General features: G+C 25.5%; 1 protein-coding gene across 1 annotated transcript in view; it reads left to right on the forward strand.

Annotated features, from left to right (window-relative positions):
* Positions 1-14669, forward strand: part of LOC113555842 (adenylate cyclase type 3) — a 96065-nt gene that overhangs the window by 57640 nt on the left and 23756 nt on the right. The window contains exon 3 of the mRNA XM_026960405.1: positions 11925-12074. Within this exon, the coding sequence (XP_026816206.1) occupies positions 11925-12074 (150 nt within the window). The remainder of the gene's footprint in view (positions 1-11924; positions 12075-14669) is intronic.

The raw sequence follows: 14669 nt of genomic DNA on the forward strand, positions 1-14669 counted from the left end.
GAATTCCCTCTACAGTTGGCGTCATCGTCTGCAAACAATGTTCTAAAATTGCTTCAAGCGGTAAACACTTTTCGGTATTGACAGCTACCTATATAAGTTCAATGAATAAAAATAACCGAGAGATTTTAAATACTACTTGCGTTTATTTGAATTAAAAGAAAATTAAAATAAACAATCAACAAACATTTAGTATTCGTGTCAAGACCAATTTCTCTCTTCCATTACGATAACAGTAAACAAGATAAATTTAAATACATTTTTTTACAGTTAAATCTTTTGATTATCATATCGTATATTAAAAAAATATAAGCATTTAGTTTTACAATAATTGCATTTTTAACAATGTTTTATTTGATATATTATAATACACGATTATAAACTAAAACACTAGATAAATATGTTATTATTTGTTGTCCATCTTGTGTGTATATTGTATAAATCATAAAGTTATAGAATAAATTAAATTAAAAAAAAAAAAAAAAACTATTTTATAATATCTAAACTATCAACAGTAATTAATGGTTTTTTTTTTCAAGTATGTAGCTACGTTTAATGTATAAGTCAACGTTTAGGATTTAAACTAAATAGGACAAATAGGTAATACTAATATAAAAATATGAAATTAATAGATCCATCGAATGCAATTGGTTATGTTATTTTGCTTCTCATCTGAAAGTTATTATAACCACACACGTTTAATATTTAAAAATTAAAACTCATTTTTTTTTTTGTATTTTTAATGAAATATACATATATATTATTAAGAATATTAATTATAAATGTCATTAAAATTTTTAACTTTATCGTCTAACAATAAATATTTTTTATTTATTGTTTCTTGTGCATAAACTAAATTTTGTAAATTATGGAGTAGATTATCCGATTAAGTTCTTTAAGTTAAATAATAATATTTCGTTGACTAACAGCATGTTCGTGTAGGTGTATTGAACGCAATAAACAATTAATTGATTAAAAGTGTTTTAAACCGTTGTGTATTTAAAAATAAGTATGACGTCAACAGTCCATTTACCATACTCGTTAAAGTTGTTCACGAAAAATCTAAACTGTTTAATCGCATTAAAAATGAGTTAATTAATTTACATATAATTTATTTTAGTATAAAATACTCTAACTTTGCTGTTTCCATGACGTAATCTTAAATAGTGCAATGTTATTTATATACAAGAAGATAAGAAGTGTAATGATCACTCGGGTGAGAAACATGCGCACCCTACTCCTACAATTAAAGAACAAGCCCCAACCAGGTATGATGGGGTTTTTCAAAAATCTCAAACTTATTTATTATTGAATAAATTTAAATATACTTATTTTTTACTACTAATCAGTGTGTAATAAGGTTTTAAAGAAAAAAGTAAAAATTACGATTCAAATAATTTCATCTAAATTATGATATTTTTTACGGGACATTTAAGCGCAATATAAACACAAAACAAAAAAGTTGTCCAAGAAGACTATTCGCTCTTAAGTATACCTGTCAGTATCTGTCGAAATTGTTATAATTTCTCGAACTCCCCTATGCAACCATTTCAAAAACATTATCATACACTTCCTTGGCTAATCTGTATTTATATTTAATGCAATAATTTATTGTAAAAGCTCTACATTTATTTTATATTTCTGAATTTTGCAATAAAATTTTGTAAAAAAAATATTTACGCTTTTTAATATTTTAAGTCTTGATTCCAATACTAATGTAGGACCTATGTGGTTCATTAGGTATATTTACTATCCTCTCAAAATAAAATAAACACAATAAGTCAATAAAATATTTACTAGATATATGGTATACTTTGGGTCTGTAATTTACTATTACATATATTATATAAGTAGGTACATAACTCAATATTACTCTCCTCTTATTTAATTTGATTTAATATTATATTGTGAATCTATAGAATAAATATAAATTTATATTATAATATACACAACATATATACATTTATATTTTACAATCTACAATATGAATATTATTATAAATTTTCCATTAAATGTAACTATATAAACAAAACATTATTTTTATAAATCGATAATGTACAGATAAAATATTATTTTCCCCTTGTTTTGGGCTATTATAATTTATTAAAATACACGTAATAATGATATAGCTAATAAAGGTAAAATTTCTTACAATTCAATTCTAGTAAACATATCTGAACCTTTTCTTAATTAAATCCTAGAATAATGTGTTAATTATAATAGAATTTCGATGATAAAAAATATAATACAACTATAATTTTCTATATAATAAGTAAATATACTCAGTAGCGTATTTTTTTTTTAGGGGGGGGGGGTTCTATGGTGTCTGGATACCTCCCAAACAAAAAAAAAACTCAATATTTAATGTCAATAAATTTTGAAGGGAATTTGGCAAACAATAATATGTGATTCGTTATTAACTAATTTAATATTATATAAAGTCATAAACTAATTAGGAAAAAAAATAAATTTAGTTTTAAACAATGTACTTATTATCCTATTATATTTTTAATTATTTATATAGCTGTTATTCTTATAGTATCACTGGTATCGAATGTAACAAACAAAATATGTAGTAATAACTAGTAATGTGACCGATGATGGTAACTAATGTGTATTATTGTATTAATATGTCATAATAATATTATATTACTATATTAAGTATATTATATTATATTTGCTTTTATTTTTAAATTAAAATTATGTTTACAGTAGGTATTTTATACCTGTATGATTTAAATTACATAAAAATTACTACTTTTAATTAAATAAATAAAACATTTTACATTACAATATTTGATGAGTATATTATGAGCTTAGTGGTAGTAAATGTAAAACAGAAATATTGTAACCAATTAACAAATAAGTATATACCTATATTATCTGGACATCCCCAAAAAACATACAAAATACACCACTGAATATACTCAGATATATATTTCATATTTAGGCGATTACTTATAAAAAACCAATTTACGCAAACCTCAAACCCTAAACACAATTTATTACCCGCTTGAACGTATAATTTTATATACAATGTAAAAAAAAATAGTAAATAAGAACTTTGATTTATTTATATAATTAAAAATTAACAATTCCCAAATTAATCTCATATCTTAACCACAGAACTTAAATTATATATTATTTGTTAATTATTGCACAATACAAATATAAATAAGTAAAATGAATAATAAGCTTTTTATTTTTTATCCAACAAAAATTTTAAATAAACAAAATGTTTCTTTTCATATTTTAATCGTTTGAGATTTTAGTATTTTTAATTTTTTTTTTTAATTTGATTTAAAATCAAATTTGTTTTATTTTCCTCATAAATTGATAGACGATAATTATAGTTTAATAAAATAAGTAAAGGAAACGGAGAACTTATAATAAATTTACCCGTATATTTTGTTCTGATAGCTTTAAATATTATTGCTTTGAACATTTGAAAATTAATTCAATACAAGATTTATTTTTTTGACAATTTAAATCTAAAACGTAATATATGATTAGTAATACATAACTAATATACATAATATAAATAAATTATTTTGTTTGTTATTTTTTTTTTACTTAAGTCATATTATACACGTTAGGATAACCTGAATACTTCTAGATTTTTTAGTTTATAGTATATTTTAAATGTTTGAATGTTTTAAAAGCTTAAAATAATATACATAAAAAATCTTAGAAATATTCGTCTAATTATGTGTTTTTTTAGAAAAATAATAAAAATATGCTATTTAAAAAAATTTGCTCTTATCCAAAATATTGTATATTGTTTTTTTGATAAATATTAAAAACTGAATGTTAGTTTTTGATGAGATAAATTAAATTTTTGTTTATTGATATAATGTCTGAAATTTCAACATGACATTAAAAAACAATTTGCATTAATGTACATATTGTACATTAATGTTATAACTATTAATAATACATTTATTATTGTTTAAATAAGCTGTTTTTGTGTTTCAAATAAACATCTTACTAAAAAAATCTCCTACAATATAAATTTGTAAATAAATATGAAATAATTGTTATTGTTGGTTTTAAATAATGTTTTATTTTTATTAAACTAACAAAAAAAAAAAAAAATAGTTGTAGAACAAAAAATTACTTTTCTATAAGATCTACTTAAATATGTAAAACTCTTCATATATGATGTCGTTATCTCTAAAATATGTGCATTTTTATAATATACATTATACAACTTTTTCTTACTCAACATTATCAGTTAAATAAATCATCGACATTTATTCTCATCTCGAGAACTGGATCTTTTTGGCAAAAGATGGGACACAATAATAGCTACACAATCGTTTTGAGAGCTCTCTGGCCGAGGTAGATACGTAAAATTTGCTCTGTGGACTCGTTTTTAAACATTCTCAGCTAAATAACAGAGAGGGCTACAACTCTGAATGAGGTTGAAGAATCTACAGAGTATTCTATAAGTTGATAAAGGACATTTTGTCCGTGAACGAGGATAAAGAGCGTATTTGATAAAACGTGATTGAAAGATGGCTTAGACGAAGCTGGGCACTACCATTATCATGATGCTTTTGGAGTGGTAACATCAATACCAAGTATCTTCCCAGCTCCTATTCATCCTATGGCACCACGGGTGGATAAAGATCACAGCAGATCCATTTCTTCTTATGTTTTCCAAGAGACTTACCATGTATTGTTATGAAGATGATTTTGTATAATTTTTCTGTTGTTGTTATTGTTGATAGTTGACAATAAACAATACAACTGAGGTAGAAAATAATACTATCGCGGTTCTTATCTAAGTCATGATAAGTACCACAGGAAATGTGTGTATATATATGATAAATATACGATAAATAGATCATGATATTATCAGTTTAGTAAACAAATAATTGTAGTATATTAATTGATTAATACCTACACGAAAATAAGAGATATCATATTGCTGGTTTATTCGCATTAATTGGGGAATAGTACAAATGACGGAATAATAATTAATAATAAAAATCCTTTACATTTTTTAGTAGTAGTGACGTATTTTATAGGAGGGTTTAAATGAAAAATTACTTTTGGGAGTAGGAACTTGATATTTTATATTTATTTATAACAATTATATCTAAAATAATATATTATAGCCGAATGTTTTAATTAAAAAAAAATAACTTAAAACTATATATTATAATAAACGGAAAAGTAAAATATAACAGATTATCAAAAAAGATGGAAATGAATTAAAATTTTGTTTTGGTATTAAATAATTTTTGCAATTTTTATTTGTTATCATCTTAAATTCTTAAATGGTCGGTCAAATTTTTACTGATTCCCAATTTCTTGATCAATTACTGTTAGGTATAAATGCTTAAATTATTCTATCTGACCATTAGTTCGAAGCTTTGAACAAAAATGTCATATTTCTGTGGGAAATATAAATGCTGTAATAAATAAAAAATAATGTATAAAAATAATAAGATCTGAAAAGATAGGTAATAACTAATAAGAAATAAAATACAACTTTAAATTTTCTAAAATTCTAATACTATGTTGAAAACTCCAAATTTTACTTTTGAAATGGACTAATTAGTACTTAGTTGTTATATTTTATTCCACTCAGTTAAAAAAAAGAAAATATTATATATTTCAGCAAGCAAAAGTCAATTAAAATAATTTGTATTCACTTCACGGTTATTTACAATATTAAATTATAATAATAGCTAAATAAACACCATTTTAATGTATTAATATGTAAATGGACAGTTTTTATGCCGAATTACTTAATGTAAATATTTAAAAACAAACAAAGTAAATCAAATTTGTAGATAGGTATTTTACATATTAATTATATTGTTATGTGCATTCAAAAATTATTTATAATATATTCAACAATAAAATTACAAATAATAAATGAAAAAATAAAAGAAAAAAAAACAGAATATAATCTTTTATGATTTTAATTATAATATATATGTATAACAGTTTCTCATTATATTCAATTAGATATTATAATTTTTATCGTTCCAATTTAGTAATTTCACTTAGATTTAAAATATTAGGGTAGGTTTTTAAACAACATAGGAAAATGTAATTAATGCAAAACATAAAATATATACAAATAATACAGTAAAACTTCTATACAATGAAATCGGGCGAGGAACAAAAATAATTCGTAATATAGAGGAATTTTTAAATAGAATTACATAGGTATTTCATATTCAAAAAAAAAAAAAATTAAAAATTATTAAAAATAAACATCAAAATAATTACATACCATATAATAAATCTTATTATCTTATTACATATTTATTTAATTTATTATTAAAAAATAATTAATGAGTTTCGTTTGTTTATCGTTTTTATAAATTGTACTATTTTCGTAAAATGCTTTGATTTCGTTTACAAAAATGGGTTTGTTATCAAATAGTTTATTGGTCATATATAGAAACATCTGATTTTTTATACAGAGATAAATTTACACATGGTTATCAATGAATGTCGTGGTGCTCAAAAATAATTGGTTAAACAGAAAATTTCGTTAAATAGAAGTTTGTTGTATGGAAGTTTTAATGTAATAACAAAAAAGGTAGGTAAGTGGCTATTGCTCTGTTGTACATTATGTTTCTAGTGGGTCACTATAATGGATGTGTTAAAATTAAATTCAATGATATATAATTTATTTACATTTCGTGTAAGAGTGCAAATTGTATTGGTTATAATTATACGTAAATTATTATTATTTTTTAACTTTACATAGTTTTTTAGTTACCATGTAAATTTTATCTAGTTATTATTTTATGAAACCAGATACTAGTAGTATTAAGGTTAATAGTGAAGGTCGAGATTGGATAGGAAGACAATTTTAAATTTTAATAATACTAGAAAACAAATAAAATAATAAGGGTGTTAAATAAAATCTTATTTAGACTTAATAAGGTTTTTTTATTCAAAATTATAGTCTCAGGTTTTTATTAAAATATGTACTTTATTTTTTTATGCATTATTATTACCTATTATTTTTTTAAAACTACTTATTTTTAATAAAACAACAATTTTATTAACTTAAAGTTGAATACTACCAATCATATTAAGTATTATGCTCAATGTAGTATGATGTTCATTTAAACTTAGTTAATACTAATTTTGTATCATAATAATTAATTATAGTAGACATTTAATCGGTTTAAACATTTTTACATCAAATAATATATTATTAAAACGTATCTTTTTTTTTTTTTAAATGTATCAAAAAATAAAGACTCTTCGTGTGTCCCCATGGTCATCTGTATTTTATAACATAGTATAAATTCAATATTTAGTTTTATTTTCTATAAAATGAATATTAATTTACATATTTTATAGTAATACTTAAAGTTTAATTAAAAAATGTAATTTTTGTTTAAACCAAAGTTATTATTATTAAAATGTATGAATAACTACTATGCATTTTTTGCTGTTAATTACCAAATAAATGAATATTTTATAAAAAAAAAAATGACATGGTATATTGCATATTTAAAAATGTTTAAGTGCATATGACGTATAGATACGTACGTATTTCATTCTTTTTTTAGCGTATAAAGCTATACGAACCCGTTTATGATCAACGGCCGTAAACATATTATTTGATTCATATAATTATTTCTAATAGGAAATTCATTATGTTCAAAGACAATCTTGTAAATTCGTTCTCCTATAATCTATATATAATATATACGCGCTGCAGTATCTCGTATAGACGTACAGTTTCACGACACTTTTTGATTTATTGTCTAAGATTAAGCTGCCGTAGAATACATCTCGTGTCGGCTTGCTCTTTTCAAAGCTCCGTCTTTTATATTTTATTAGACAATAAACTGACAATATTCAGCAATTTGAAACGGTCGCTAATATACGTCATTGGTATTTAATCCACCCAAACCCCGTCTGGGACCCGACGGTATAGGAATTAGCAATCGTCTCGTATTGTATTTTATTATATTTATTACAAAGGTTTTTATTATTATTATTAATAATAATTTCTGAGAATTTGACAAAAGTCTAAAATCGGTTATTGATGTATAAAATATATCGAATTCACATTAGTAACTTCAAATTAGTAAAATTATATTTTAAAACAATTAAAATTAAGCAGGCGCGGAGTGGTACGGTATTGTCTGAAAATCAAAGGTCAACGATGCTGATGGTATATACTATAAAATGTATTTTGAAATTAAATTCAACATTACGATACGTATAATATAACGTTTTAATTCTTATAATTATTATTACCGAGTTTCATGATAAATAAATAAATGCATTATAATTATTATCTATCAACACCCGTACGCATTGTATACAATATATAGACATCTAATAATCTGTGTCTGTCCGTCGATTGACGTGGAAATATAATGTCATTTTACAATTAACTAAACTATGTATAATAATAATATATTTCGGTTTCAAGTACCTAATACGTCCTTAACCTAATATTTGTATTAACTGATTCCAGGCAATGTTGTACAGAACAACATAACAAATAATAATTAATATTTAGGAAAAATCAAAATATGTGTAAAATATTTATAATAATATTGTCAATATTATTGACGTATTATTTTAGCCGTAGAATTAAAATAGTACGTATTAATTGATATTTATTCTTTATTTAAATACTTTGTAACCCGAATGGACGATCGGGCGAATGGCTTTGTTTTTCTAGACTTGTTATAATACCATCATTCAGTTGATGTGTCTATTTTTTGCAATCTGACACGAAACTACACATTGTGCTATCCACCTTGTGCACTTACAAAAACTGTCATTATAAAAAAGAAATACTTTTATAAAAGCGTAACTAATTTATGTAACAAATGCGTAAGAGTAAAACAGTAAGTATATAAAAAAAGCTTAATATAAAAAGCGTAATATAACACGAACACGTCAAGCTCGTTTAATATAGATACTTATACAAACTATAACTAAATATGTGTAACCCGCTGATAAAGATTGTTAACTGCAACGAGTCACATACTATTTAATGTGGCATACGTTTTTGGAAAAAATAATCATATTCAAATCCTCGGTTTTCCAAATAAATTTGTTATGTAAATAACATGCAAATGTTCGTGTACAGACGCAATAGGTAATCACGTTTATAATTTTATAATATACAATTTACTTTAAACACGAAAGCCAATCAACGGTTTTAAAACGCCGTGAATTGATGAATAAAGAAATAATATTATTTAGAGTAGAAAAACGTGCGATGTACCTACCTCTTGTACATCGCAGTCTATCCCGAAGACATCCCACAATTGTTTTCACTGAAAAGCGATGAGTAACAACTAACAAGTATTTTCTTTATATCTTTGTGTTACATTTACAAAACGGAATCCATTAGTTTGCTCTTTCGCCCTTCAAGAAAATTATATATTTCTTCCGCACACATCATTAGTGTTTAGTTAGAAAAGCGTAATGCGTTAATCTTTTAGTACAACTTTAATCCATCCGAGTTTGACAGAACATGTTATTATTTTAATTATACATGAAAAAATAATCAAATGAATCCAAAACAGTAGTTATTTATATCGTTTTAAATTTAAGTACTTTCTATGATCTTTGATTTTAACTCTTATATTATAAATTATCTATAATTTTATGTTCAAATATCGTGTCATAAAGTAAATTGCAAATTTTCGTCTCACTATATAGTGGCGGGAGCGGCCATATTTATTTTTTATGATACAATCAGTGGATTTTGAAAATTTATATTTTGTAGGGTCTTTAAGAGATTTCACGAATTCGCTCGGTATTATCGTTTGGTCCATTCCTTGCCAGTAAAATTGTTGAATACCAACGCTCAGTGATTATGTGCTTATTGTTATACTTTGTCGCCGTCGTTTCGGGACCACAATAACCATTTATTCTCGAAATATTCGTTTTGTCGTGTTTAAATACCAAGTTATATTTATTCATATTATCCTCTATTCAGATTGACTTTTGGTCATTATATATTTAAATTTTACAACGAAGTAAGTTTAAAAATAATTTGTAGACATTATCAAAAAAATCTAAAATCTAACATGTAACCACAATAATTATAATCGGGTACTTTCTATATCGTGTGTATACAAAAAACATAAAAAACATTTATTCTCCCGCTCCCTCTCCCCCCCCCCCCACACAAGTATTTTTCTTTCAAAATTTAAAATGTGAATATTTTTATTTTCATGTTTTTTTAAAAGCGAAATACGCGTAATACGTCTTTAACAGACATATATCATAATTATGATTTATAATTAGTTGTACACGACGAACTCGGTTCTTTTTATCTTTCTCGCAGTTATTACCACGTCCCTTGTCCATAAATAATGCTCGTAAATCGTAAGTAAGCTGCAGTCATATTACGAAATATACACGTATACAATACCTACGTTAAATTATTCAAACCGATTTTTGGATAATTCAAAACTTTATATTCACCCGTGCGGTTTAATGCCTTAATGGTATCATTTACCCTGCCTATACATACTGTATATACATCATATACATATGCAACCTACGCATTATATGACTAAAACAATGCTCGTACGTTACCTCCGCAGGTGCACAGATCAGAAAATACATTTCACGATTCGCAGCCTATTATATATTATGTATGGGCGCTCGCCATAATACACGTTCGAACATCGACGTGATTAATTCAACATAATACTCGAGAGCCGGAAGAATCGGTGCGATCTGTTCGCGTTTCACAAAGATCGGATGTTGTTATGCGACGGCGTTATTATAATATATACACGTATATAGCTACAGTGTACGTATATATAGGTGTATACATGACACGCCAACATATAATAATAATAATATGCAGCTCAGTCGGTCTTGCGTACACGGCCAGTCGGGCGCAAGTCTCTGTATCGAAAGCGTATCGGAAGAGTGACAGAGAGAGGTTGATAACAAAATAAAAGGCCCACAGCGGCGTCGGCGCTCGGCTCGGCGGCCAATAAAATATTAATCTAATAACCGAATGTACCCCACCTACCTATATATATATATTATATATGTGTGTACAGGCGGTAATAACCATCTGTGAAATATATTTATGTAGACCGTTTTCGCGACAATACACTATATTATATTATTGTTTCGTATACACGGCGACGTCGTTCCGCCGATTGACATTGATCGATTTACGGTTTTTATGGCTTTTGCGGAATAAAATGAAAGCGCTCTTGACACGGTCATAAATCCCCATCAGAGTGGTGTGTGTGTGTGTGTGTGTGTATAAGTAATTCAATACATCCTATTGTCTCGACGTGGCGTGCGTGCGTGTGTGTAATGTGTATAACAGATACGCGTTTTGTTTCGTATTCGTCGTCGTCGTCGTCGTCGTCGTCGGTATAATAATCTGCCGTGAAATGACGATTGTCGTCGACCTAATACGCACATCCGCGCGCACACTATTATACCCGTCTGTTTATGCGATACGTCGCGTGTTTTACAGGTATTATTATAGGTACCCGTCTAACGTAATCCGTTATTATATATTAGCGGGTTATCATTATTAGTTGTATTGTATTATTATTATTATTTTATTTTGACGACCGACCGACCGAACCCCGGTAACCGCGGTAACCGGTGGAAGCTGCAGGCCCTGCACGGCGTTATGATATTATATGCGCGCGGCTAGGGTGTTGTCATACTACGTGTATAATATACGGTATCGTATTATACGTCTATACACACATCACAATAGACCAATAAACCGTGTGCGGATATTAAGTACACACACATACACAAACATAATACGATACAATGCAATATAAACTCGTGATAATAACAATGATTTCATTTCGTATAAAATATATAATATCATTTTTTATTTTTCATGATTTTTGTCATATTATTGTGCGTTTGTGTACGTATTACATGAGAATGGTCTTTTTATTTATATTTTACAGTTGGCCACGAACAGCGTTCTCCTCTTGGCGTCCAATTGTTTGGGACTTTTGTCCTATTTCCTGGCCGACAAGCAGCAGCGGACCGCCTTTCTGGAAACCCGGCAATGCCTCGAGATGAAAATGGTCATAGAAGAACAATCGACCGAGCAGGTAAATAATAATAATAATCATAAATACGTTACATAATGTAAAGGCCGACGAGACATTTTCATGACGGAACGACCTATAACGTTGGTATAAGGTTAGGTCAAATATTACATTTAATATTTTATATATATATATATAAGTACTCATACATACCAACTTATAGAAGTAATTATTATGTTATTCTCGGCGAAACGATATAGTAATATATAATAATATAATATTAATAATTGGACGGTACCTATTACATTTTTTTTACAACGCAAACGTCATAAACTGTGTATACTACACACGATATAATATCGTCTCAATTAAATTGTTACTGGTAAAAAATATTATATTATTATTATTAACGTTATTGTGCACAAGTAATTATATATTATAAATCTTTTTAGGTATATTATAATATAATAACATTGAATAATACGCGAGATAAAAACATTTTGATGACACACTATAACGAATGACTTTATAGTTCATGATTTTTCAGACATAATAATTATTGTTTGTAAAATATTATTTGTTCGATTAAATAGTTATAAAAATAACCTATATATTATGATGTATATCAATTATTATTTCTATCTATACCACACACAGTTTATGTTTGATCTAATTATTATTACTGGAAAGTAATTACATATAACTATCAATAATTCGGTCGATGCAATTATATAGACTTAAATCTACGATCTCGATTCACTTTATGACACTTATTAGTCGAATATGACGCGGAAAATATTACACACGATTACACGAAGGTCGTTTTAAAAATGATTTATTATTTTTCTTTCTCGTCGCTCATAATTATTTATTTTATGGTGTTCAATCAAATATTAAATTAGATCGTCACTTTTTTATGTATGTGTACGAATATACAATATTTGATTGATATAAAAAAATAAATAATATATAAAGACTTTTTTTTATTTTAGTAAACGATCTTAGATTTTCTCGAAAAACTAAGAAATGTTTGGACGAATAATATGGCTTTCGTCATAATTATTAAATTGTTGTAAAATCAAATAGACATGTTTATACTTAAAAAAAAGTTAAAAGAGTATACTAATCAGGCATAGTCCGAAATTAAATGTTCCAGATTCTATGACTGAGTATTGAGCTTTATTCATACTTTTCCCATCGATGAAATATATTATTTTTCTATGGTTAAAATCAATAGGTAGGTAATACAATTTATATTATACAAACAATCCGTGAAATTCAAGTAAAATTCAGTTTACTTACTACATATTATATAAATATTATATTATCAAAAAAATAACTAATATTTTTTTATATAAGTACAATATCAAATTCATAGAAATTAAATGATACATATTTCTGAGCTTAATTTAAAAAAAAAAAATTATAAATCACTCGCTTTGCTTGAACTCTAGAACACAAGAAAACATAACATATTTTTTTCTGGGAATATACTCCAAGAAAATCATCTGTCTAGCTCTGGTTTATATTTAGAATGTCTCTAAATTTAATTTTCAAAACCCCGAATACACCTCGATTATAAAATAGGTCACTATTAAACTGGACACAACTTTTGCTATAGTACATATTTTAATGTTAATTTTAAAAAATATTTGAAATGATTAAGTATCTAATTTAAAGACAGTTCTTCAATAGAAATTATCCTGATAATATATAAATAATGCTATTAAAAATATATATGTATTTGAATAGTTTAACTTTCAAAATACACGGTTATAATATTAAATTCATAAAAATAAAATAAATTATAATAATAGTATATTGGGATATATTAGGATACATTATGTATGATTATTTATAAAATAAAAATAAAATAATCTAATTTATAAAAATAAAACTAAAGATTTAATTTTCTTTAAATATTGAATGTTTGAAATTATTATAAAAATATTTCATTTTACAGAGAAAAATATAAGGCGAATTCAAAGTTTGTAGTTAAATGTTAAAACTTTAATAAGTTTTATTAAATTTAAATACAAATATTTATTTTAAAAACGTAGTTATTCATATTTTTAGTGAATCATAACATTTTAATACAAACGTTACTCAAACCATATAAATGTTACTATAATATATTATATTTGTGTATACTCTGAATATATATCTATATCTGAATTTGTTATTCACCGCAGTAACTTATTTTTATGAGTACTTAAAATTATTTGAAAAACCACATAAACACTGTAATAAAGTAAAAACCGAGTTGCGCTTAGAAACGTTCTTCCAATACGATGGTTTATCATTGACATTGAATATTTTATGGTTACTATATAAAATTAATAGAAGTATTCTATGTACATTGAATTTACGCATCATTCTCTACAGGATAAGCAAAATTAAACGATTGGTTTAATGACAATAAATACCCTGTTGGGTATTTTCTACATGTAAATAATATAAAATATAGAAAAAAAATATAAATATAAATTCACAATTTATTTTAGTCTAATGATTATTATGAATTACGGCAGGAGTATCTAAATAATATAAATATTTATACATAGTTTAATTTCTTATAACAAGTTTAAACATCGACAACGATTTTCAAATGTATTTCACGTGTTTATATTTTCTTTCGGCTGTTCAAGATTCCTAGTT

This window comes from Rhopalosiphum maidis, chromosome 3, assembly GCF_003676215.2.
Source record: "Rhopalosiphum maidis isolate BTI-1 chromosome 3, ASM367621v3, whole genome shotgun sequence".
In the NCBI taxonomy this organism is placed as follows: domain Eukaryota; kingdom Metazoa; phylum Arthropoda; class Insecta; order Hemiptera; family Aphididae; genus Rhopalosiphum; species Rhopalosiphum maidis.